The 25,907-nt window shown below is 46.9% G+C and overlaps 1 protein-coding gene across 1 annotated transcript in view; it reads right to left on the reverse strand.

Moving 5' to 3' along the window:
* Nucleotides 1-25,907, reverse strand: part of FLT1 (fms related receptor tyrosine kinase 1) — a gene marked incomplete at its 5' end in the record, with an annotated part of 118,829 nt that overhangs the window by 5,304 nt on the left and 87,618 nt on the right. Inside the window, 14 exons of the mRNA XM_084271146.1 lie at nt 1,492-1,583; nt 2,404-2,488; nt 2,909-3,039; nt 3,142-3,247; nt 4,645-4,744; nt 7,496-7,607; nt 8,697-8,819; nt 9,378-9,475; nt 9,897-10,056; nt 11,849-11,937; nt 13,077-13,190; nt 16,365-16,469; nt 21,935-22,073; nt 25,561-25,667. Of these exons, the coding sequence (XP_084127272.1) occupies nt 1,492-1,583; nt 2,404-2,488; nt 2,909-3,039; nt 3,142-3,247; nt 4,645-4,744; nt 7,496-7,607; nt 8,697-8,819; nt 9,378-9,475; nt 9,897-10,056; nt 11,849-11,937; nt 13,077-13,190; nt 16,365-16,469; nt 21,935-22,073; nt 25,561-25,667 (1,561 nt within the window). The remainder of the gene's footprint in view (nt 1-1,491; nt 1,584-2,403; nt 2,489-2,908; nt 3,040-3,141; nt 3,248-4,644; nt 4,745-7,495; nt 7,608-8,696; nt 8,820-9,377; nt 9,476-9,896; nt 10,057-11,848; nt 11,938-13,076; nt 13,191-16,364; nt 16,470-21,934; nt 22,074-25,560; nt 25,668-25,907) is intronic.

Here is a 25,907-nt window from a genome sequence, read left to right on the forward strand (position 1 = left end):
CAGCGCATCCTTTGGAGCTCTGTTCCCATTGCAAGCTCTGGAACAGCAGGACGGTGCTGGCTCCTCAAACAAGAGAATGGAAAAGTGTCTCAAGCACGGTAGAACTGGTCACAAGCCTCTTTTCTCAAGTGTGAGTGGTCAAGGCAGGAGAAAGGATTTTCCAGCACTTGCTTGGGGGTGGTTCTATCACGTGCTTTGCCCCATGTGAGCAGTGCTCCACTGCACACTCATAGAATCATAGAATCCTAGAATCCTAGGGGTTGGAAGGGACCTGGAGAGCTCATTGGGTCCAACCCCCCTGCCAAAGCAGCTCCCCAGCTCATATTGCACAGACAGGCGTCCAGACGGGGCTGGAATCTCTCCAGAGATGGAGACTCCACCACCTGCCTGGGCAGCCTGTCCCAGGGCTCTGGCACCCTCACTCATGTCAGCGGCACGTTCACCCCGCGCACCGCTCCCTCCCTGCGCTCCCACACACGCATGTCCCACACGCGGTTCACCAACGCCCTCTTAGTCACTGGAATGTCACTTGAAGCGAGTCCCCTCTGCCCCAGCCCGCACGTTTCATCCAGCTCCAATTGTTCACGGAGACAATACTACACCTCCCAGCCTGCCCCGGCTGTAAGTCGCTGACAAGTTCGGCACAGGGCAGGATGGCGGGATGGCCTTGACCTCCTGCCAGCGTTAAGATGAAGGATGGGGCTGGGGCTGGGCAGTCCCCAGGCTGGCGGGGAGCGGGGAGCCGAAACCAGCGCGGACACCGCCAGCTTTGCAGCGGCTGGGAACTGAGACGCCGCCGGCGCTGGGAAAACAAACATTTCCCATTTGCAGGGAGTTCATGTCAGTGCAACGCGCTTCTTAGAGCGGCCCTAGTTCCCTGCTCCAGCAGCTGTCAGGAATTAGGTGGAGGAAGGTGGCCAATATATTAAAGTGCTTAAAGGCAGGAAGAGAAGTGAGGCCCTCACATCCATCTATTGTAAAGTTGCCACTTTAGCATCCTGAGCCCATGGGTGTTAAATGGGCTGTGCTTAGCTGAGTCATGGAAAAGAAGGGCAAAAACAAGCGCGGGGAGCCTTGTCCCAGCTGGGGTGCCCTTGGGGACTTGCAGAAACAACTGCAAATCCTTCATAGCCACACAGCCACCCTCCCCCTTGCCAAGGGCTTGTTTCCTGCAGTTCCCTTCCTCTACCTTGCTTTAGTGCTCTCTGGCACTCACTTGTCCAGGCTGGCATGAAGGTGAGGATCGGGCTGATCAATAGAGCACTGATAGATCGTATTGGTGATGTGCATTGAAAGGGGATGAGGATTGTTTCTTTCCTCAAAGGTATATGGAGGATTAGGTGTGGGAGCTGGTTGGCTGCCGATTCAATCAAGCAGGGCACACCTCAGCAAAAGAGTTTGCAGGGACTGGGGAGACCTCAGCACAAGGTCCTCGAATCCTTCTTTGCCCTCTAGAACATGATGGAGAAGAAGGGAACATAATATACAGACCCAAAAAGTGTCCTTTTCTGCTTGCTGCCTGTCCACGTGAAGCGCTTCAGTTCTTCCGGAGCCAGCACCATCCCACTGTCTGCTTGATAATCCTTGAAGAACAAAGCAAGATGCAATCCTATTAGGTGTTACCTGTAGAAAGTTACTTTTACAATGGACTCGATTTCTCCTTGGTCTGATTTTCAGCACCCGTTTGGTCATTTACACTTGGAGAGCTCTAGGAGACAACGTGGGAGGTGCCCAGGTATTTAAGGGTGCCTTTCCAAACTGTCCTTGCTTTGGGGTGCAGAAAACACATGCTGTTGAAGCAAATACAGAGTGCTAAAAGAAAAGCACCTACATGCAAGGTGAGACTGGCTGGCCACTGAAAGCACCATCATCATCACTGATCTGTGTATAACTGGGTCACTAAAAGCTTCCCTCATACTCTCACCCATGCCCACCCCCACCAGGACAGTATGTGTGCCCTGCTAGAAGACATACACCCTGTTTGTCCTCCTGAGAATAGAACAGGTTCCTACTAGGGAACTCTGATGGAAATGGGACCGACTATTATCATTTGTGCACTGCTGTTCTGATGAAAACACAAATCAAAGGGATTTAAGTGGCTCTCCCACACCAGTGGGACTCAGGTGGGACTCTGGCAGCCGTACCTTTGAGACCTACCTGCACCAGCCATTTCTTATCAGGGAAGGAGCGTTTGCAGCCCAATGAAGGGGCAGCAAGGATCTGCTGACCCCAATTTGTGGAACAGTGGGATAACACCATGCTGCAAGTACAGCTCACCTTGCACCTCAAGTCAGCAGAGCTGACCAAGCCATAAAAACCTCATCTTGGTTCTGCCTCTGTAGGAATCTGTCACACAAATAAAGAGAAATGAATGGGGCACTATTTGGCCCAAGAGTCACTTACATTTAATACGAGCGTTTCCTTGATGGGAAGCTCTTCAAATGTCTTTATGCGCTGGGGTGGGTGTATTTTGAAAGTGTTTATGTATCTGTTCAACAAGAAAGGCAGGACAATTTTTGGTGAGGGTGTGAAGTGCGTAAGCAGGAAGTGTTGGTTATTTCTCTGTTCCTTTAAGCAGTTGCCAAACCGTCATCGAGGTAGTTTACACAACAGGGACTTCTTAACCAGACCCCACCTAAGCCTCTCTCCCCAGCCCTGGGGCGCACACAGCCGCTCCTCTCAGAGCCCCTGAGCATGGTGACCTGATGTCCCCCACCTCCGCCCCAGGCAGGGACACCCCAAGGGGCCATCCCAGCCCAATGAGATCCCAGGGGTCATGGCTGGTTGGGACACTCAGGCCATGTGGAGTGTCTCTGGGTGTCTTCTCCCAGGTCCAAACCAAGCTATGCAGCGAGCTGCAAAACCCAACCACCAAACCCAGCCTTGCTCTTGCTCTCGCTCTCCTCACCTGATGTTTTCAGTGCTTTCACAATTTGAGCTTGTAACAGAGAAGTTTTGGCTGCACAGAGGATCCGAGACAGGGGGAAACCCACTTTCCTTTGTAAATATACTATTGAGGGGTATGTAGTCTTTGCCTTCCTAAATGCAAGCACAAAAAGTCAAGGTGTTACTCCTGGGACCGTGCAGCCTGTTGTTTCCCCTGCCTTGGTGCCAGCACGTGGTTGTGACACTGATTAATACCTGCTGTACATTTGCTTGCAGCAGGTCACCCAGCTTTTCCACCAGCTCAGAAAACCTTGGTCTGTCGTTGGGATTGCTCCTCCAGCAGTCCAGCATGATTTGGTAGCTGTGGGGACAGAGGCAAAAGGAGCACACAGTGGGGTTACAGCTCAGCTTGATCCAAGGCAGTGCTGTCTCTTAAAGCTTGTCATCAGTAGAGTTAACTCCTGAGCCTGCCTGATTTTGTGAAAAGGCCATCAAGGCTGCTTACTAGGAGAGTAAACTTTCCACAAGGAAAAAAAGAAACAACACAAGAAACCCCCCCCCACACCCTTCTTCCCACAAGAAACTGGTAAAATCACATCAAAAGACTGATCTAGTCAGCTAGGCAGACTTTCTTTTCCATATTCCTAATTTTCTATATTCCTTTTCTATATTCCATATTCCATTAAACCTCTACATCAAGCATCTATTAACTGGCAATGCTTAAGTTAAGGCATCCTAAGATGACTTATATGAATGTGTCACTTCCTCGTATTCGCCGAGTCAAGCTTTCCTTCCTGCAATAAAATATGTGGAAGAGAAAAATAAACCTGAAAAAGCTCTTATCTACTGTCACTAGGATAATAAAATTAGCCAATGGGTAATACTCCCAGATAGGCATGGCTGGCTCGCATCCTTTTTCTTCTTCCAGAGCTATTTTTTTGTAAGTGTTGCTATTTTGAGCCGTGACGTAGCCCTCAGAGAGGCACTGAAGGCGTCCACACGTACTTGATTTGGCTCCAGAGGTAAAAAACCCCAGCTATGTTTATGTTCCTAAATTATTTGTGTGTCAGGGAGCGTGTTTGGTGCACTGCAGGTGCCTCCCCAGGAGCAGCATTCCATCCAACTCCCAGGCTGGAGGGGCTGTGAAATCAGGGCCTCACTTGGAGCCCCTCCCAGGCTGGGCAGCAGCAGCTGGAGGCTGCACCTGAGGATATAGGACCAGGGAGGGACAGGCAACGTGGTAGAAGGACTCAGGCAAACACCACAGACGATGTGGGCTGGGAGGCTGCGGGTCCCTGTAACCTTCCTGTGCCATCAGACACTGTCTCCGGGAAAGGGTGGACCCTTGAGTGTTTGCAAGGAAGCCTCCACTGCTGCTTCCTAAGTCAAGACAACGTTAATAATGTCACATTCCTCCAGCACTTATCTGTGTGCACGTCGGTAAATGTTAAACCTGCAGAGGAATGAATGACCTTCCTCCTCCAGGCTGCTCACTCAGCTCCCCTCAGAGCCCAGCCCTGGCGGTGCTCTGGGCTCAGGTCCACGTCCCTCCTCACCCTCTCTTACAAGGGAGGGTCAGGGGGCCAAGGGTTGTTGGGGATGCAAGGAGATGCTGATGACAGCAAGAAGATACGAGGCAGCAGGGAGCTGTTTTCCCTTGTGTGGGCGCAGAGTATTTCTTGCGGAGCCTCATCCAGCATCCGCAGGGCAGCCCAGGAGGGCAGCAGGACACAAGGCAAGTAGAGAAAGGCATCTTACATCTCGTCAGTCGCTTGCTCTGGGGCTCTCATTCTTGTGCCTTCTTTCAGTCTGCTGCAGAAATCTTCATCTATTTGCACTCCTGGGTAAGGAGAGGCACCTGGGGATGACAGTGGGAGAACAGGGTCATGCTTCCTGAGCTGTGTACTGGTGACCTAACTTAGGGCCTGTGCATCCCCCCCCCTGCCCCCCAGATATTTGGGTGTGCAGCAGCATCTGCTTGCCTGGGGGCATTCCCACTGTGGGGGCTGAGAACTGCTGTGTTTTAAGCTGAAATGAAGGGCAATGAAGCTGGTAGAAGGTTTGGAGCACAAGTCTTAGGAGGAACAGCTGAAGGATCTGGATGCCTGAAGGAGCCTGGTGAAGAGGAGGATGAAGGGAGGCTTTCCTGCTCTCTACAACTCCCTGAAAGAAGGCTGGAGTAGAGGTGTGGGGTTGGTCTTTTCTACTGAGTAACAAGTGATAGGATAAGAGGAAATGGTCTCAAGTTGTGTCAGGGGAGGTTTAGGCTGGATATTAGGAAAATTTTCTTCACTGAGAGTGGTCAGGCATTGGAACAGGCTGCCCAGGGAGGTGGTGGAGTCACCATCCCCGGAGACATTCAAAAAACATGTAGATATGGCACACCAGGACATGGCTTAGTTGACAAGGTGCTATTGGACAGACAGTTGGATTTGATGATCTTAGAGGTCTTCTCCAACCTTAAAGATTCTCTGATTACATGATTACATGATTCTAAGCCCCAGTCCTTGGTCAGGGCAGAATCAAACCTGGCACTATTGCTGCTGATTACCTGGGCTGAACGCAAAGGACCAAACATGACTTTGACTTGAAAGGAGTGCCTCAAGAACAGCCAAGTCTGATCTCTCTATGGTTTGGAACACCACAAAATCCACTAAGCAAGGTACTAACAAACCCTAAATGCACAAAAGCACCTCAAAAATCATAAAATCACACCACATTTGCATTATTTCTCTAGTTTCTGTGGGTTTAAGATGCAGCCTGATCAGGCTGTTGATTTTTTTTTTTTTTTGGTAGATAAGAAAACATCAGGAAAAGGGAAAATGAAATTAAATCCATGAAAACCAGAGAGTCAGACAGTCATCAGGTACAAGGAGCTGGGGCTTTAAGAAAAAAAAATCACGGGTATTTTATGAGGCTGACCATAAAATCACAAGAGTTGGCAGGCTGACCAACAACATGTATTTAAACTAATAAATGATTGATTGTCCTGAGGATTGTATAGTATTGTTTCCTCTGCTGTTTGCCTCTTTTGTCAGCCTCTATGTTGAACCCAATTAAGATTCTTCTATTCTGACGGTCATTGTTGTTCCTGCTCAGTGTACATCTTGCATCCTGCCTTTTCCACGTGAAAGAAAGGGGGGGAAAAAGAGCGTCACTGGGTTTTCATTTCGGATTGCATGCTCTAGTTCATCTTGCAGCATCTGTGAGGATGCTTGGTCGCCTGCTGCGTCCAGCAGCCTGGGTGAGAGGGGTGCTGGGTCTCTCCTGGGTTGAGGCAACTGCCTGGTCTCAGGCTGGAAGTGGGGGATGACACAAAGACATCAGATACAGATACAGACTGGGAGAAGAGCTTCTTGAGAGTAGCCCTGCTGAGAAGGACTTGGGGATTGTGGTGGATGAGAAGCTTGACATGAGCCAGCAGTGGCTCTTGCAGCTTGTAGGGCCAATGGGATCCTGGGCTCCATCAGCAGAGGGGTGGCAGCAGGGACAGGGAGGGGATTGTCCCTCTCTACTCTGCCCTCGGGAGGCCCCATCTGGAGTCCTGTGTCCAGCTCTGGGGCCCCCAATACAAGAAGAATGTGGAACTGTTGGAGAGGGTTCAGAGGAGGACCACAAGGATGATTAGAGGGCTGGAGCACCTGCCCTACAAAGAGAGGCTGAGGGAACTGGGCTTGTTCAGCCTGGAGAAGAGAAGGCTGTGGGGGGACCACATTGCAGCCTTCCAGTCCCTGAAGGGAGCTTATAGGCAGGAGGGGATTCAACTTTTTAAAAGAGCAGATAATGGCAGGACAAGGGGGAATGGACTAAAGCTAAAGGAGGGAAGGTTTAGATTAGATCTTAGGGGGAAGTTTTTTACAGAGAGAGTGGTGAGGGGCTGGAACAGGCTGCCCAGAGAGGTGGTGGATGCCCCGTCCCTGGAGGTGTTCAAGGCCAGGTTGGATGGGGCCCTGGGCAGCCTTGTGTAGATCCAGGCCTGGAGGTTGGTGTCCCTGCCTGTGGCAGGGGGGTTGGAGCTCTGTGATCCTTGGGGCCCCTTCCAACCCATGCCATTCTATGATTCTATGACCTCTGTGCATGCAGCTCCCCTGGTCCCACATGAGAAGTAAGAAGCTATTGAGGGAGCAGCCTGCCTGTGGCACAGGAATCAACGCCTCAGTCCCTGGCAGACCCAGGCCCACAGCTCCATGATACTCAACACACTTCCACATTTAATAAAAACACCTAAAACATTGCCCAATTTTCTTGCTTTGCACCATCAGTCAGACAAAGCACCATGGCTGCTGTGGCTATGCTGCCCTGCATCTCTGCCAAGGGGGTGTCTATGGAGAAAAGGAGGAAGCTTCAGTTTTGCCCATGGTAAAGTTCTCAGGTAGCTGTGCTGTCAATTAAGGCTTTTAGCTGGGCAGATCAGCTTTTGGTGCACTTACAAGCACCAAAATTTCCAGTTCACAGGGGCATGAAACATAAGTCTCCCCTCTACCCCCACACCCCACCTCTGCCTGAATTAGGTCTTTCCTTGTTAAAGGCCTGGCACAAGCTTGCTGAAGATAACAGATGTTTTTCTCCTGCTGCTGAGTCCAGCTCCTGGGGTGCAGAGTTAACGTACCCAAGGAAAATATCTCCCACAGCAAGACCCCATAGGACCACACGTCGCTTTTTGTATTGTAGATTTTATCAAATATGGATTCTGGAGCCATCCACTTGAGAGGAAGTCGAGCCTGGAGTAAAAGGGACAAACCTAACTATTATTTTCAAAGCCTAAAAGAATTTAATCGTAGATGAATCAACTATATATTGTTATGTAAATAATTACCATTCAAACAGGAACCTGTGGGATTTCCTTACAGGCAGTCGAGATAAACCCACACTCATTCAGACACTTTCCTAACAGATTGTCAGAGAAAAGCCCCTTTGGAAAATGTCTGGTGCAAAGTGCCAGTAACTGGAAACCTGTGGCCAGAGCAACCAAGCCTTTTCTTCACGGGGATGTGGGGATATATGAGAACAGAGGTCTCTTGCCAGCATCCTAGAGACGGGGGAGAAAACCCCATGTCCAAGCAGGATGGTGTCAGACATACTCTTGGGGAAGTTTTCAGAGCCTGAAGCCCCCTAATTTCAGCCTGTTGCTGTCTCCTGAGCAGTACCCAAGTGAAGCAAGTAACACTTCAGAGCTGCTCATAGTGCTGTGAGTTTTGAAAGCTGTTTATGGGCAAGGGAATAGCTGGCAAGTGGGTGGCACCTCCATAAGGAGACTCTCTGTGTGATCCCAATGCCCATACCAATTCCCATGGCATCAGTGGGCGCTGGCACAGTTTGCTGACCTGCCATTCAGGACAGGCCTGCCAGGGACTTTACTGCCTGCCTCTTACAGGAGAAGCAAAGTAAAAGGAGTAGGTGTTGGCATTGGTGAGTCCAGCTCAGCTGCTTGAGGCACCAGTGCTTGGCTCTGGCGTGGGTGCAGCAGGGAACACGCACCTTGTGTCGAAGGGACTGGCTTCCTTGGAGGAAGTTTACTAAGCAGGTTATGCTGCAGGGCCAGACAAGAAACAAATATTTAAAAAAAACATCTAAAGTATTAAAAGGGCAGAGCTGTGAACCAGTTAGCACGTCCAAACCTTGTGCTCTAAGGATAGAAATGCTTTCCAGATCTAACAATGCATCCGGATGGCTCATCTTCACATAAAAACCATGATGGCTTTCAAGCTCTTTTAAGTTCAGGAAATGTGAGCATCTACAGAGCATTCTGGTGGACAGTTTGAAACGATATGTTGTAAACATTTGGGTAAATAAACAGCATCTTGACTTACATCTCCTTTTCTCACATAATCAGGGTTCTTATAAATATCTCTTGCGAGGCCAAAATCACAGATCTTCACGACATTGTTCTCAGATAAAAGGATGTTTCTGGCTGCCAGGTCACGATGAATGCACTGCAATAAAACAGTTTCACAATCAAAATGCATTTCCTTAATCCAGCCCACAAATTTCCTGATTGTCTCCCATGTCCTTTTAAAAATTATTATTATTGTTATTATTAGAGAGATCGATTTCATATCTTTTTAGGGAAGTTGACTGTAGTTTACATGAAGTTACTGTAAATGGTGGTAGTTCTTAAAAAGAAAGTAAAAATCCCAAAATTAATTTGGGGAAGTGAAAAATTTTTAAGCACCAAAGGGAAAGCACTGATTCCTTTGGAGCTCCTTACCTAATATATGTTGAAATGGAGGGAAAAAAAAACCAACCCACCACACCCAAAAGATCTTCCCTGAATGAATGAGCTTGACCCACTGCCTTAAGCCATGATCCTGTGTTTATAGACTATGGAGACTTGGATAAACATGCTGTTATATTTATAACACCAAGAGGAAAACGGCTCTTCCTTTGGGAGCTATCCTGGGGAAGGTGTCATTAAAACATAGATGTGATTCCACCTCTGAATCTCATCCTTCTGCAGGAAAAAAAAAAAACCCTCCAAATGCAAAACTCACCTTTCTGGAGGAGAGGAACTCCATGCCTCTAGCCACCTGAAAGCTGTAAGAGATCAAGTCCTCCATAGTGAGAGGCAACTTGTAAAGCTCAGCAGCAGCTGCAAAGGTGGAAAATGTGGTTTGTTACAATAATCACTTGCAAGGCAGGCTTTTTTCCCCCCACCTTACTGATCCTATTACTCCCACAAATTCAGTCTTCATAGAGTGGTATTTGAAGGTCAACCCACTGTCACTGGAAACAAAAATAATGCCCCCTTTATATCCCGCACTTTGGACACTGCTGTGTTTTCCCCAAAGATAAGGAGCAGTCAGAAGAAACAATCACACATTTTCCTGTCAGATTTAGTAACCCTGGAAATAATCTTTTTTTAAATCTTCTACCCTCTGGACATGACCCTGTGAGCGTCTCCCACGGATGTTTATTAGGGTGATAAATGAGGAAAAAAAAATTTCAGGGATGCACAGTATGTTGTAAAAATATCACAGACCGTGTAGGGACAGGAAGGAATTAATACCTACCCTCCTCGTCCTCCTCCACATCACTCAGACTTTTATCTTCCTGGAACCCAGAGCTCGCAAAGCTCTCACTGCTGGTGACACTGGCCAGCCTTTGCTTTTTGCTTTCCACTGGCTCAATATCCTTTTTCTCTTTCACTGGCTCTCCTTGCAGAGAGGAGTCCTTTGAACAAACAGAAGAGGTGCTACATCAGAGCCATGGAGGGGGTAGGTGAGGAGCTGAGTCAGTTTTCTGTCACCGTTCTCCAGGAGAAAATGCTGGTCCATGGCAGGTGTGGTCATGTCTCCCATGGGCATGGGTGTCCAGTGCCACTGCAGCAGGCTGGCTGCAGGCATGCACCCCACCAAGGCTGTCATCCCCATGGTAGCTTGGGAGCCCCAGTACATGATTTTGGGGCACCCTGGGTGGAGGGGTACTGCTGATGAGGTGAGGATTTGCAGGGTTTGTGGATGGATAGACATGTTTGCTGGCCCATCTCAGCCTGAAATGAGACAGCTGAAAGGGCCTGTTTCTCTCCAGAAGCTAGAGAAGGAGGCTGGTGGGGTGAGTTGAGAAGGATGTGCCCACAGTGTAGGTGCTTCAGCTGTCCCGAAACAAAACATCAGCTTTTTGTCTCAGGCTGCTTAAAGCACCTGCATCTGTGTCCCTGCACAGTGCTTGGCTGCAAGCCCTTCCAACAAGGGACAAGGTCATTTTGTATTTGAAATATAGATACTGTTGGGAGCTACTACCTCTTCTCCCTGACCCCTTTATCCGATGTTTTCTTGTTACTGTCAATGGCAGTTTAACTGCCCACAGGCAACACTGCTTGCAAAAGGCTTTCCCACTGCTACCTGGAGGGCAGCCTAGCTGCCCAGCCATCCCCTTGCCTCCTCTTCCTCATTCCTCTTGTCCTGGAACCCTCTCTCTCCCCTGTGTACACTGATGCAGAGCTGTGCTCCCTCCCACCCATGAGCCCTTCCCAGGGTACTGAGACCAGATGGGCTCCTCACTGGTAGAGGAAGGATGTGCACAAATTCCCCACCATGGACCCTGCACAGCCACCCTCCCTGCTGAGCATCCTACACCAACACCCACACAATGGAGGGGGAGGCTGCTGTGTTTCACACAGAGTCCAACATGGATGGCCTTGAGAACAGAGACTCAGCCAAAGCCCTTTGGTAAGAGCAGGTCCTGCTGAGCATGCCCTCCTGCAGAGCCCTCCCAAAAAAAAAAGCCCTGAGGTGCTACTGAGCTTTTGGCACTGCTGAGTGGGGATTTTGAGGACTGCTGTCCTAGGCCCAGGCTCCTAAATCCCACTTCAGAGCCCTTAATCCTTTGGGAGATTTTGCTGAAAGTGCACAAGAAGGGATAGAACTGGCATATTTGGGTTCAGATTTGTAATAAGAAACACGCTGTGGGTTTGATTTTGAGGGCTGAGGGATGTGAGGACAAGACTCTAATCTCTTTTCCTCTTGAGAGGCCCTCTCCTCACACAATAAGAAGATTACTTGCAAATCTCTGAACATTAGGGTGTCTTGGAACATGAGCTTTAAATGGCATTAACTCAGTTGTGTTCCCAGTGGTACTGAACTCAGTGGGCAAAACCACTTCCTTCGGCTTCAGCTGACACCAGCCTCTGAAGTGACCCCAAGCTCAGCAGGAATGGGTTTGTCAGCAGCAAGGCAAGAGCATGTGGGGACACTTTGGATAGGATTCACTTCCTCTTGCTCTAGATGGCTCCAACCAAATTACACACAGCAGTCTCCTTGCACTGTCAGGGGAGAGAACTGAGCCCTTCCTTGGCTCAGCACATCCCACACCAAAGAGTTAAAATACCTCAGGTGAACTGCACCCAAAGGCTCTTTCCTTTGGCTGAAGAGAGTGGAAGGAGACTAGCTCAGAGGCTGACATCTACATTACCAACACCTGTGTTAGGTAAGATGAACCCTATCAGAGGTGTCTGCCTCCTCACCTTGTTGGGACAAAAAAAGTTCCTCTTGCTCTTCAGGTAGTTTGACAAATTCCCATATTTGCAGTATTCAACAATCACCATCAGAGGCCCTGGGGGAAAGGAAAGCGCATTCTGAGCAGCATAAAGCAGTACAAGGTGTTGTCAGTTCTGAGAAGAATAGTCTCTCATGCCCAGAGCTTTGAGTCCAGAATAACTAACAATATGTCCTAATGAAGTAGAAGGCTGCTTGAAGGACGTTGGACATGCTAGCAAAACAACACTGCTTTCTGGAAATTGGAGAAGGGACTAATTTTTGAAAGCTGGGTCATGAACTTGGGTCCTGAGGGACCCTTTGTTTCCTCTTTGGGCAGCCTGCATCCAGACTGGACTCCCTCAGCCCACACATGCTTGTTGAACTAAAATAGGTGACATATCTAAAACAAATGATCACTCACACTGGCCCTTTGAATTTCTTAGTGGAATACCGTGAAGGATTTTACAATGGTTGCCTTGTGATTCATTGCTCAGGGACAAGAGCCAATATCCCTTGTTCCCAGCCTTTCTAGATCGTGCTTAACCTGAGCTTGATCAGTGATATGGGTGAGATGAAGGACAAGTGGACCTAAGTTCATACTTCTCATGTTAATACTAAAAGAAAGTTTAAGAAAATGTTTAACCACTTCATTAAATAATAAAAAAATCTCTTTTATTCCCCCCTCTTTTTTTCAACCAACCACAGGATAGGTTTAAATATTTCAAGTTAAGAACTTGACCTCAAGATGGAAAACAACATGGTGGGAGCCTGTGTGGTACCCCTGCCAGTGCTACTGGGACTGACTGGTAGAGCATTATCTAGAGTGAGATCCAGTAGCAAGTAACTATTCACAGTGAATGTTGCTTGGAATGTGTCCTTTCAGGATAAGAGGGATGGGGTGAAGCTAAAGGAAGGAAGGTTTAAATTAGATATTAGAGGGAATTTTTTTACAGAGAGAGTGGTGAGGGGCTGGAACAGGCTGCCCAGAGAGGGGGTGGATGCCCTGTCCCTGGAGGTGTTCAAGGCCAGGTTGGATGGGGCCCTGGGCAGCCTTGTGTAGATCCAGGCTGGAGGTTGGTGTCCCTGCCTGTAGCAGGGGGGTTGGAGCTCTCTGATTCTTGGGGTCCCTTCCAGCCCAGCCCAATCTGTGATTCTGCTCTGACTGTCATCAGGAGGTGATTCAAACCCTTTGGCTGTGCAATGCAAGATTTTTACCTCCATTTTTTGTGCAAGCTCCCAACAGATTCACAATATTGAGATGATGACCGATGTGGATCAGGATTTTCAGCTCAGTCATCAGTGCTTTGTACTCGCTTGCTGTGGCCCCTTCTGTAAATGCAAAATAAAGTCAGTGTGAAACGGTGAAGAAACGGTCAAGAAGTGGCCCTGCAGAGCTTTATCACTTCTCGGCACTTTCCATTGAAACAACCTCTGTTACTGGATGTACTTCATGTTTTGATGTTCTTTTTCTATTCCTCCCTGCTCAGCATCCTCTTATTCGCAATAAAACCCATAAAATGTTAGGCACTCAACTTCCTCCCTGTAGACTGTTATATTTAGAACTGAGAGAAAAAAAAAATCTGTTCACATGAATAGTTCTGTCATTTCAGCCAAAAAAAATGAAAGAAAAAAATAAAAAAAGGGATTTCAAGACTATTATTAACTCTATCTAGAGTAGGTTTCAGCTGGCCTGATTTCAGCTGCCTAAGGGTGGTGTACGAGCCTGAACTAATCAGTGACTCAAGGAGTCTGTGGCAAGAGCAAAGCATTTCCAGAGGTTGATGAAGCCATCAGCTTTAGCCACCTATGTGAGGAAAAGATGAACCACAGCTTGGTGATGTTTGTCTGGTCCTGTTCATTGTAGGGGAAGCCTGGAGTATTAAGATAGACCGTGGAAGCAAATTTTAATGGTAAAGTTGGGTGACTGCATCTCACTTGTTATGGTTGATATGAAGAGTTTGGCAATGATATAAGAAATTCTACAACTAAACCCAAAAGATTCTATTTAGTATTAGGGAAAACCTTTCATTCCCTCTGAGCAACTCTTTTTTTTCTGCAGAATTTTGTTTTGGTAGGAAAACAAGAAAAACCATATTGCTTTGTGTAGACTAAAGTAGACTTTTTCAGTGTAGTGGCACCAAGAGTAAGAAGATCCCAGTGGAAAGAATGAAGTCCTAAGTCTTAAAGGGCTTGGTTTCAACATCTGAATGGAAACAGATTTTCTTGGTGGGCCCACACAAAACTTGTCATCTGCCCAGTGAGCCACTGTCCATCTGTATAGGTGGTGATGTTTTCTCTACACCTCATAGGAGATCTGGGAGGACAAAGACCATGAATGACTGCGCAGTTCCTGGATAATCTAGTGAAGACACAAGGAATGGGACAGATCTCCTCTAACTTTTGGTGTCCATAGTGAACATGCCTACAGAGGATCTAGTCACTGAAGGCTCTCTTCATAGTCAGCAGAGCTAAACAACCATATGCAGGGGGTCAGCCTTAGGATGGGATAAACTGTTGTTATCATCACTGTCCATAAAGGGAATTGGAGTGACTAACTCAGACACAAGCTTCTACCTTGCACAAGCATACACTTGAATCCCAGGATGAAGACTAATTTTTGCTGTTCTCTGCTCCCACCTTTTCCAGGAGCAACTCCTGCTGCTCTCATGGTTCTGGCTGCCACAACAAGCCTGCTGATGGACGTAAAGAAATGTGGAATCCAGCAGAACACTCTGCCAGCACATATGTCTGCATGTTGGCAAACCAGGTCCACAAGCCAGGGGTCAGGCAGTGACCCAGGTGACAGGCTATCCACTGAAACTAGTGACACAGATGGCTATTGGCCCACTGCTGAGAAGGTCTGGACAGGGACCAAAGCTTTAGCTTACTCCCATTTCCCAGACCTGCTTGCTGCAGGGTATTTGTTCAGTTGGCATTGGCCAACAGGGTGTTCCTGTGCTTCTGACAGGGAGAGAGGAGAAAGATTTGCAAGCCCCTTAGCTGCTGACTGCCTCCTTGGGGATGACCCTGAATATCACAGTAGCATGTACCAGCCCTGCTAAAGCATTTCACATTATATTGCAGAACAAGCCCGCTGAGGACAATATCAAGAGGGCACAACCTACATGGATTGCAGCTGCCATGTAATTGTTGGCAATAAATAGTCTCCTGTTGAAGCTATTTCAGGGTGATTGTTGCAGGGACAGACTGTAAGGCTGAGATTGTTGTACGTGCCCCTCCAAGGGCTGGAAGTAACACGCACAGATCTCCTGGTAACTCATAAGCAAGCAAGCAGCTGTGAGGCTAGGAGACACTGGGTGAGAGGGCTTTGTGCCTGGACAGAGCCACCTGAGAGCATGAGGGATCCAAGCCTTACTGGTGGAACAGGGGATGTGTCCTGGCAGAGGATGACACTGAAAGGATTCAAGGATTAAGAGAGATAAGCAATGTAGTATAAGCTCCCAGGGCAATGAAACAAACAAACAAACAAACAAACAAACAAACAAACATATGCTGATATGATCCTTAGCTATATAAACCAGGGGAAGCTAAATAGACAGGAAGAGGTGCCACCAGGACTCTGGGTTAGGGAATTTTGCCACAGCTGCTGCAGGCTGACTGAATATCATCCTTCCTGCTAACTTCCCAAGTGCACTCTTCAAATTGATGAGGGTCTTTGTCCTTTCTGCTCCAGTGAGAAAAGTAGCAGTGAATAGCTGGGAGATGATTTGGCTGTGGGAAGAGCACTGGTGTATGAAGAGCAGTGGCAAATCTGTTACACAACCTGGGTGTCAGCATCCCGAACACCGTGCGATGAGGCTGCGGGTGGTTCAGGGAGGACGTGCCTGTGCAGCCCCTCCAAGATTTAAACAGCTCAATCTGTTTAGCTTAATAACAAGGGCTTAGTGAAGGAAAATCATTATATAGTCGAATGGGTAGAACCAGAAGTGAAAGTCAGACAGATGCAAATTAGACATAAGGCACCTGTTTTTAGCAGTGAGAATGATTAATCATTGGCACTAATGACCAAAGAAAATATGAAAGCTTCCATCTGAGTGTCTTCATATCAAGGTGGATGCCTTATCTTTCAGCTAAAGTTCATTAATGGTGTTCAGTACAGGATCAGTCTAGCATAACAGTGCAACATAGGGTACACAGGAAATCTAATCGCTCCTTCTGATCCTACAAAAGTGACCCTCATTCTTTCCAGCATTTGAAGAAGTGGAACCAGCTTTAAAAAAAAAAAATAATTAGGCAATTAGGTTCTCACTGCATCTGAAAATTTTTCCTGCATCATGTGACAATTTACCACCCTTTTTACCACGAATGCAATTTTTACTTCACAGTTCTGCTGTTTCACTTGTGGTGGACCTGAAATTGGAGGCTTCAGAGAGTTATTGATGGGGGATAACATCATGCACGCTGGTTTTCAACAGAGTCATATTAAACATGGGACACGATGTAGGGCACCGTTTTTTCCAGCCCAGCTTTGCAGCAAGATACCTTTCAGCATTTTCACAGCAACTACTCTGCACGTTGGTGATTTCTTGATTCCAAAAGCAGATGCTTGTACCACCTTTCCAAAAGCTCCATGTCCAAGAGACTTCCCTGCAAAGAAAATAAATTGGAGAGAGAGATGCTGGTAAACAAGAAATCTTGTCAGCACATGGCTTTGTAGATAATGAATTGTCAAATGTGTTTTACAGTGAGTCCCACATGTATATTCCCAACACATAAATGATTTGGGGGGTTGTGTGTTGGGTTTTTTGGGGGGGGAGGTTGGGGTTTTTGTTAAGACTAAGCAGACAAACCAGAAGTCAGAGTCATTAGGGGCAATAAGTGATATGATTGTAAATGATGTTAAATGAATGCAGCTATTCAGTGGAGGTACACTGGCTCCTGACCCAATTATTTTCAGTCTAGCTCTGCCAGAGAAAGCTGTGCTCCCTTTTTCCCTGAGCACACTGCACCAGGCAGCAGGCTGTGACACTGCTACTTACGTCCTCAGCGACGCAGGGCTTGCATCTAAACTTGCACATACCCTACGGTGCAGCTTGCCACAGGCTTTGCTCATTTCTACCAATGGAATTCTTCCTTCTTGAATGAAGTACCTGACATTGTTGTCGTTCCAAGGAGGCAACCCCTGCAGTACATGAGCAACCCATGATGCACTGCCCTAGCAAGCCCTTGTTGGTTGAGTTCACCTACAACTACCTGAAGGGAGGTTGTAGAGAGGTGGGCGATGGTCTCTTCAGCCAGGGGACAGGAGATGGGACAAGGGGCAATGGCATGAAGCTGTGCCAGGGCAGGGACAGATTGGACATTAGAAACAAATGTTTTCCTGCAAGAGTTGTCAGGGCCTGGAACAGGCTGCCCAGGGAGGGGGTTGAGTCACCTTCCCTGGATGTGTTCAGAAAAAGGGTAGATGAGGTACTTAGGGATCTGGTTTAGCTTAGGATGGGAATGGTTGGACTCGATGATCTTCAAAGGTCTCTTCCAACCTTGTGATTCTGTGAGTGATGAGAAGCTGCAAATCTGTGCAAATGAGACTTCTGCATTTGCAAAATGAGTTCTGGGGGAATTCAGCAGGAGGGGACTCAGAGTGACAAGTTTGCTCATGGTGGATATGTCACTTCCAGATGTCCAAGGGCAGACACTTATGCTGCGATATCATCATGATGCTCCTGCTGAGCAGACCCCAGGAGAAGCACCCAGAGGTCCTTGAGAAAAACAAGCAGGCATCAATAAAATTCTCCAGCAGTAGAAGCTGAGAGTCCTCTTCCTTCGTATTCCAAACCAGTTAAGATTCCAAGGGTACTGTTAGAACTTTTCAGAGTTCATGACATTTTATGCCAATCGCATGATCTTCACAGCCTCCTTTGTGATTTAATAGCTTGAAGCAGGGAGTATTGACTGCCTCCTTGACACCGCACTCACGTGGATAGGCCTGGCTGCCTCTGCCCTTCTCAAGTGTCCAGTGGAGTTTTGATCAGCCAGACCTTGCCAGCATATCAACTAGCAATGCATTTTATTTCCAAGCAACTCTTTTCAAACTGTATTTGTGCTTCACCTTCAGCAGAACCCAGGCAAGATTACAGCAGCAAGCTTTGCAGTGTACAGGAAAAGAGCAAAAAATAAAAGCCAGCTTTTCATACAAAAGCCAAGGATAACATGTGCCATGTATTTATCCCTCAGATATGCACAGGTGACATTGCTGTCTCCATAAGGCAATGGGCATCTGTTTGACTAGCTCTCCCTTGGATGATGTCTAAAGCTAAGTGAGGGAAGAATCCCACTCAGACGCTCGCAGGCAAAGAAAAAGAGCTGCTGTCAGTTCTAAATTAAATTAAATAGATACTACCTTTCATATGTGTATCACATTTCTAAACTGTAATTCTCAGTGTGTCTGTCAGCAGAAGCCAACAGCTTGTGTTGTCGAAGCAATGGAAACATGAGATGGAATATGTTAAGTAAAAACCCAAACAAAACAATAACCCCCCGAAATTTGTTTTGTCTCCCCAGATGTACAAAAGTGCTGCAGTTTTACAGCAAATGAAAACCATGAAGAACTTTATCTACATGGCTGAAAAGCATTGAGCCTTGGTATGCGAAGGGCTTAAGAGTTTGACACTCAAATACAGGTGACTCAGTGTGTGTATCTTTGAAAATCCACAGTGAGCTTCTTTTTCAGTTGCTGCATGCAGCAGATGTATAAGGGAAAGAAAGGTATGACTAAGGTCTCGGTTTTCTTGGTAAATGTATTGACTGTTCATGGTTTCTACAAGATGAAGTTGCAGTTTGAGGTGCTGTAAAAGCCATTGTACCTGTGTTTAATCCACAGCTTTAATCTGCTTTCATCGCTGTTAACTCACTTCCCACGTCAAGATAACCTCCTTAGTCACTTGGAAAACATACCAGCTAGTTCATAAAGCTAGACAAAGCTGCTAACCTTTCATCAAGGAGAATGAGCACTGGAAACAACACTTCCTTCTCTAAACAACACTTGTGATTTAATGGGAAATAACACTTGATGTATTAGTCTTTGTTGCTCCGCTATTGTTTGCACTGCACTAAATGTTAGTGCAGAATAGGGCTGCTTTATCGCTCCAGCACCTAGGTTGAACTCCACAGTTCAGTATGTAGCTTGTGTCTATGACTCTAACATATCGCTCTTGCAAAAGCCCCTCATATTGACACACAAAGGAATTACAAAAGTATTAAAAGGAGCAATTAAACAGAATATTAAGATGCCAAACTATCTGAGCAGTGAACTTGCCACAGCCCTGTTTGTATGAAATGTTGGAGCATTTACATCCAGACCACTTGACTTTGGTTTCTTAGGGCAATTCAGGAGCCTTTAAAGTGAACATATCCCTCAGTGAAGGAGTTTTGGATCAAGAGGTTTCCATTTTAGTCCCATTTGAGCAGGACCCTTCCAGCACGTGAGTTGCTGGACCAAGGAATTGGAAAAAGGCACAAGCAGATACCGCTCTCCATGTTTGAGGGAAGGCAGCGGCTCAAAGGTGTGTTTGCTTCTCAGGTCCCTTGCTGCGGTCTGAGTCATCTGGGTTTTCCCCACATGCAGCTTCATATTTTCCATTATGCTCTGTAGGGCAGCTCTGCACGTGAAGAAGAAGGGAAAGCGCTGCACTGGGTGCCAGCAGCGGGGGCCTGCGGGGCACAGGGCTCAGGGAGCCATCGTCTGCCACCAGAGTGTTTGACATCACAGAATCACAAGGTTAGAAGAGACCTTTGAAGATCATCAAGTCCAACCATTCCCATCCTAAGCTAAACCAGATCCCTAAGTACCTCATCTACCCTTTATTTGAAGACCTCCAGGGAAGGTGACTCAACCCCCTCCCTGGGCAGCCTGTTCTAAATTGTTTCTAATCTCCAATCTGTTCCTGCCCTGGCACAGCTTCATGCCATTTCCCCTTGTCCCATCTCCTGTCACCTGGCTGAGGAGACCATCACCCACCTCTCTACAACCTCCCTTCAGGTAGTTGTAGGTGGGGAGAAGGTCTCCCCTCAGCCTCCTCTTCTCCAGGCTAAACAGCCCCAGCTCCCTCAGCCGCTCCTCAGAGGATTTGCCCTCCAGCCCCTTCCCCAGCCTGGTTGCCCTTCTCTGCACTCGCTCCAGGACCTCAATGTCCTTCTGATGCTGGGGAGCCCAGAACTGGACATAGCACTCGAGGTGTGGCCTCACCAATGCCCAGTACAGGGGTGACATTCTGCCGGAGCCGTGTGGCAATGCTCCCTTGGGGGTCCTGCACCGCAGCGTCAGCGGTGTGTGACCTCTCAAAGATTAAGAAGGTCGAGCCCAAGAGTAAGGTGAGAAATATGTGACAGCTCAGCTAACAGGCTGGGCTGCAGTGTTATCGCCGACCACACTGACAGTGATTTATAGCACCAACGTTTTTCTGCCTAATGAAAAGATGACATTTTGCTCTCAGGCATACTAATCTGTGCTGCATGTTAATTATCCTGACTTCAGAGGTGCCGGTGTGAAAACGCCTGTAACATCTGTAGCTCTTACAGATGGGGGGTGGGGGCTGTTATATAAGCATTGCATCATAGCCGTGGGCTGTACATACGTGTGTTGGAAGAACACAGAGCAAGGGAGATGTGGGCTGAAAGGAGAGACTTAATTGCAAAAGTTACAATAAATTTGTATCCTGGAGGACAAGTAGGTGGAAAGAGAAAAACAGACGTATCTGATGCTGGAAGGAGTTGAATTTCTAAGTAAAAATATTTTTAAAAAGCCATAGAAGCACATTTTGTGTTTGTGAGACATTAATCCTCCGAGACTGCCAAGGTTACTCAAAGGCTGAGCCAACTGCCATGTAAGCAGGACTTGCACTGAGCTAATCGAGCATACTGCACATACCCAACTTCTCCCAATCTGGTTCTCATTCATTGTCAGCATTCTTTATTTGTTTACACCAGTTCATCGACTTTTAACTCGTTTTCTGGTCATCATTCCTCACCTCCAGACTCCAAACACCAACCCTGCAAGATGTGGGGTTTTTTTTTCATGGTGTTTACATTCCATTTCTGCTTGATCCTTTCCATGGGATTTACGCACAACTAAAGCATCGCATAAGCCAGCGATCACATTGTCTGCACACCAGGCTCTTGGTCCATCATTGTAAGAAGTGTATTTGAAGATTGAAGACACTCCAGCACGAGGTTGTGTTTCAGCATTCCCAGATTTGTGTATGATAATTGTAAACCACTCGCGATATATTTCATATGTGCTTATCCACATCTGGTCACCTTGTGGCTTTCTGGCAGGCGAGTTAATTGTGATCCTAATTGTATGCGTGTTTTAATCACCCTCTGCTTCTGATCCCCAGAGGACAGAAGGAATCAGTTATAGCTCCTAGCTGAAATGCAGGGATTTTCTAGACCTTGCTGTAAGACAAATGTAGTACATGCCTGAGAGAACAAACAGCACTATAGCAACAGGCTGAGCTTATCACCGATATCATAATGTCAACCCTCTTGCTAAAATCTCTGTGGTTTCTGGAGGGATTCCTCAACTTCAAAATCTGGTCCCTACACTCCTGCCCTCTGCGTCAGCACCACAGGAGGCTAAGGAAATAAAGAATGGTCCCAAACCCATGCCTTTGACTGGGGCGTCTGTAGGCGAGCTGGCTGCAGGTTTGAAGTTTCCAAGAATATTCATTTATTTATGCATAGACCTGTGTCACATTCTTGCACTTCATGGTGCACTAACAAGAATGTTTATAAATCTACAGCACAGAGGGAAAGCAGGGAGACTACCCTGGGGTGAAGGGGAAAGGGAGAAACAGGGAAGGGCACAGGGGAGACTGTGGGGACCCATTTCTGCACAGGTTTTTTGCCAGATGAGCACATAACCAGATCATAAGGGAGGGAAATTACTGTCCCAAATGCTGTAAGTCAGTCATGGACCAGGACACTGTACGGAATAGCTCACACCAAACCTGGCAGTACATCGAGCTGTGCATCTAGAACACACCAAGCTCCTCTTTGTTCAAGTACAGCTCCTCCAATCACTGCAAACCCAACATGAAGTACTCAAGTATTACCTAGTTTAAGCCTTTCTCTTGCAATCTCCCACTTGCTGGCATCATAAGGCAGACGTTCACACTGCTCATCTAAGGGGACTTCGTCAGGGTCCATTATGATGGACAGGTAATGGTTGGTCTTCATATCAGAGAAATAAGGCTAGAAAAAAACAGAATTTGGCAAAATGTGAATGATGATAACAGTGGTGGCGGTTGATCTGTCAAAATCTTCCTGTTTGGTTCAAGGGTTTCAAATTACTTCTGTCCACAGGGCTGCTTGTTTCACAGTCCAATGGATGATTTCCTTAAGCTCCCTTTGGCTTTTTAAAATATTGCAAGACTTTTTTTCTGTAAAAGAAACTCTGTCCTCTAGCTTCCCTCGTATGCGACCTATCAGTTTCTTCAATGAAACCCATGTGGATCTGCATTAACATATGGTGTTATGACACAGGCCCTCTGCACAGTCAAGAGAAATATTTTCAGTGAATGACTAAACGTTGCTGATAAAAATAACTTTTCTTCACGATTGTGCAAAGCAAGAAATGGCCATGTGCAACAGATGGACTTCAACTGCCAGTGTTTATTTTTCCCGTATACGCGGAAAAGATCGGTCGTATGTGGTTAGAGGTTGTGCAAGACTGGTCATCAGGAGGCTGGACATTATACATTCCAGAAACTGCCTACAAATTTCCAGAATTTTGTTTTCCCTTTGGTACAAACCCTGACAAATCTACTGAAATTGTTTCTGTTTGGAGGAATTAATAAATACCCCAACATGTGACTTCAAATTAACTTTCCAGAAGGTTTGTTTCTACTGAATGAAGGGTTTATCTGCTACATGTGAGAAATGTAAGGAAATATCAACCTAATCACAGAATTACAGACTGGTCTGGGATGGAAGGGACCCCAAGGATCATAGAGCTCCAACCCACCTGCCACAGGCAGGGACACCAGCCTCCAGTCTGGATCTACACAAGGTTGCCCAGGGCCCCATCCAACCTGGCCTTGAACATTTCCAGGGATGGGGCATCCACCACCTCTCTGGGCAGCCTGTTCCAGCCCCTCACCACTCTCTCTGTAAAGAACTCCCCCTAATATCTAATCTAAACCTTCCTTCCTTTAGTTTTAATCCATTCCCCCTGCCAGTGTCTATTCTTTGAAAAAGTTGATTCCCCTCCTGTTTGTATGTTCCCTTCAGGTACTGGAAGGCTGCAATGAGGTCCCCCCATAGCCTTCTCTTCTCCAGGCTGAACAAGCCCAGCTCCCACAGTCTCTCTTCATAGGGGAGCTGCTCCAGCCCTCTAATCATCCTTGTGGCTCCTCTGAACCCTCTCCAACAGTTCCTCATCTTTCTTGTATTGCGGGCCCCAGAGCTGGACACAGGACTCCAGATGGGGCCTCCCGAGGGCAGAGTAGGGAGGGACAACCTAAGCTCAAAGTTTTTTGCAGTCTGTCCCTTTTGAAAGAGGTTTTCCTTCAGAAAACACCTGGATTGCCACTCTAACAGGACAACTTGTATTTCAACAGAAAAGTTCTAGCATTTGCTCTAATTTCTTGGCTATTAGCTGGAATTGACGGACAGTCTGTTGAGCTAAGCCTGTCTGTGTTACTTTCCCTACACTCATGGAAACTACACACACACTATCGCACAGAGTTACATATTCCTTTTTTTTGTTGTTGTTGCTTTAACTGCCTCCTGTGGTTTTCAACTTTCCTCCTGTACAGCCTGGAAATATATCCCTAATTCATGAGTTTCCAGGCATTTGTTTGAGAAGGATATTACTAGCTGTGGATGCTCTACTTGCAAACACAACTGAAAATGACAGTAGCTAGTAGCTCCTTGTTTAGCTGCCTTTCACCATCCCAAAGTGGTGCTCCAAAAAGAGCATTTCTTAATAGGAACATGTGAACCAGATTGCTCCCAGCAGTTGCTTTATAAGAGCTTTTAAGTGGAACTACCCCAGAAAAAGCAATAGGGGAGTGGGAAGGTGTAGAGAGCTTCCTACAGTTCTTTATTCAGATGCACTGAATACCAAATCTTTGGCACAATTAGAGATTTGAAGCAAGATTTTGAGTGATGAAGAATTGTTGAACGTATCATTTGTCCTTGCATGCATAACAGACAGGCTTTAAGAATTTGTTCTCAGAGAGAACATAAGGGCTGTGGGGTTTTTTTTTCTGTTGTGGTAACTTAATTTGTATATGAAATTTAATATAGAGTTAATTTCAGCTGTAAATCCTTGAGAGTAAGTGTTTATAACAGAAACATGGAGAAAAACATAAACACAGACCTAGATTAGCTGGAAAGGCTTACCTGGAAAGGAGCCGTTACATCTCATCTAGTTGAAGTCCCATATTCTGCAGCAGCGATGTTTATTTTGTATTATGTTTTAACAAGCTCACAAGCAAATATCAAGTTTTTGTATCATAACAAATAAAGAATCTGCAGTCCTTTGCTGTGTTTAAAACTTAGTTTTTCCAAGAGTTTGCAGGCAAGTTATGAGTGACTTCATCACTACCAGTGAGCAGTCAGTACTGGTCCTGCTTGCTTTGTAAATTCTCTTACAGCTATGAGGTTTCTCCACAGCTTCAGCTCACCTCTACTTTTCCTTCCCCCCACCAAAATTCCCATGCACTTCTCCTTGGGAAAGTCTGTGGCAGTAAGAAAGCAGGTGGAGTGATGGTTGCCATACAGACCTGGTTTGGACATCTGGTCCTGCTTTCCCAGCGCTCAATAAAAGTTCTCAGTGTAAAACCTGAGACACAGGCAGGCCTAATGAGGATTGGGATAAAATGATCTGGCGGGCTGCAGTCAGCCTTTAGCGATAGTATGGAGCTCAGCCAGCTGGAACATGCTCAGCTCTGGTGTCTGTGAGCTGATCCCCATGACACCATGTTGTGGTACCTCTTGGGCTGGGCGAGGGAGGACAGCTGGCCCTTTGTGCAGCTGTGGGAGTGGGGAAGAGGGGAACGTGCAGCTATTCTTCATCTCTTGACCTGCAGTGCACCCCATTGCTGCCTTCAAATCCATCAGCTCCTGCAAGCTGCTTTTCTGCACTACTGAGGACTGCTATTTTCTGCCTCTGTGAGCTGCTGCAGTTTAACCTGCACACACCATGCGATGCAGACATGGTGCTGTCAGCAAAAAGGGGCTTTAAACCATCACAGTCAGCCTTGGACAAGGAGGGTCATCTGCACGGGCTGTTAACATTATCATGCTGATAGGGGGTCATCTGCTCTAGAGGCTGCACCTCTAAAACTACTTCAGTAAAATATCACTTTGCAAGCAATGTAATTACACCAGACACTGTGTGCAAACCAGACCTCAGCGGGCTCTGTGAAGATCTGTCATTCCCACTCACTCACATCTTCAAAGACATCAAGATGCCAAACTCCCACAGCTTTTAAGGGAATGGGGATGCCTTTGGTGGGAGTCAGGCACCCAAATGCTTGTGAGAGAGTCTCAGCCTTGCTCCTACCTAAGGTTTGCTTCTGGGCTTACTCATACTCAACCTTGTGAGTAATTTTATTTTCTCTTTTTTTGGTAGTCTCAGCAATCACATTGGTCTGGGAAGGATTTTTGAACATGAGCAAAAAGTCTGGTAAAGAGAGGCAAGTGCCACAGGGAGCTCCCTGACCATTCTTACCCTCTTCAGCTTGCGTATGAAGAGGGTCAACAGAAGCCAAAAGAGCGTCGCAGCCACACAGGTACAGGTCAGGGTTATGAGCTCCAGGTTTGACCTTTCCGATGTGCCTGGGAAAATTAAGCAGTAAACATTTTAGAAAATGACCTGCAAAGCAAGGGAATTTTTATGTTTCTTTGCCATTAAAACAAAATACCAGGAAGGACCAGCTTCTTTTCAATGGGGTATTAATCTCTGTTCGGACTGGCTCGCAGAGCCTGGATAAAAATGGGGAGATATACTGAGCACAGCAAAGCTACATCCAATCCATCCCCAAGTTTTTCAGGAAAAGATTGGCTTCTCTTTGGGGT

Source organism: Gallinula chloropus, assembly GCF_964237585.1.
Source record: "Gallinula chloropus genome assembly, chromosome: 1".
Classification (NCBI taxonomy): domain Eukaryota; kingdom Metazoa; phylum Chordata; class Aves; order Gruiformes; family Rallidae; genus Gallinula; species Gallinula chloropus.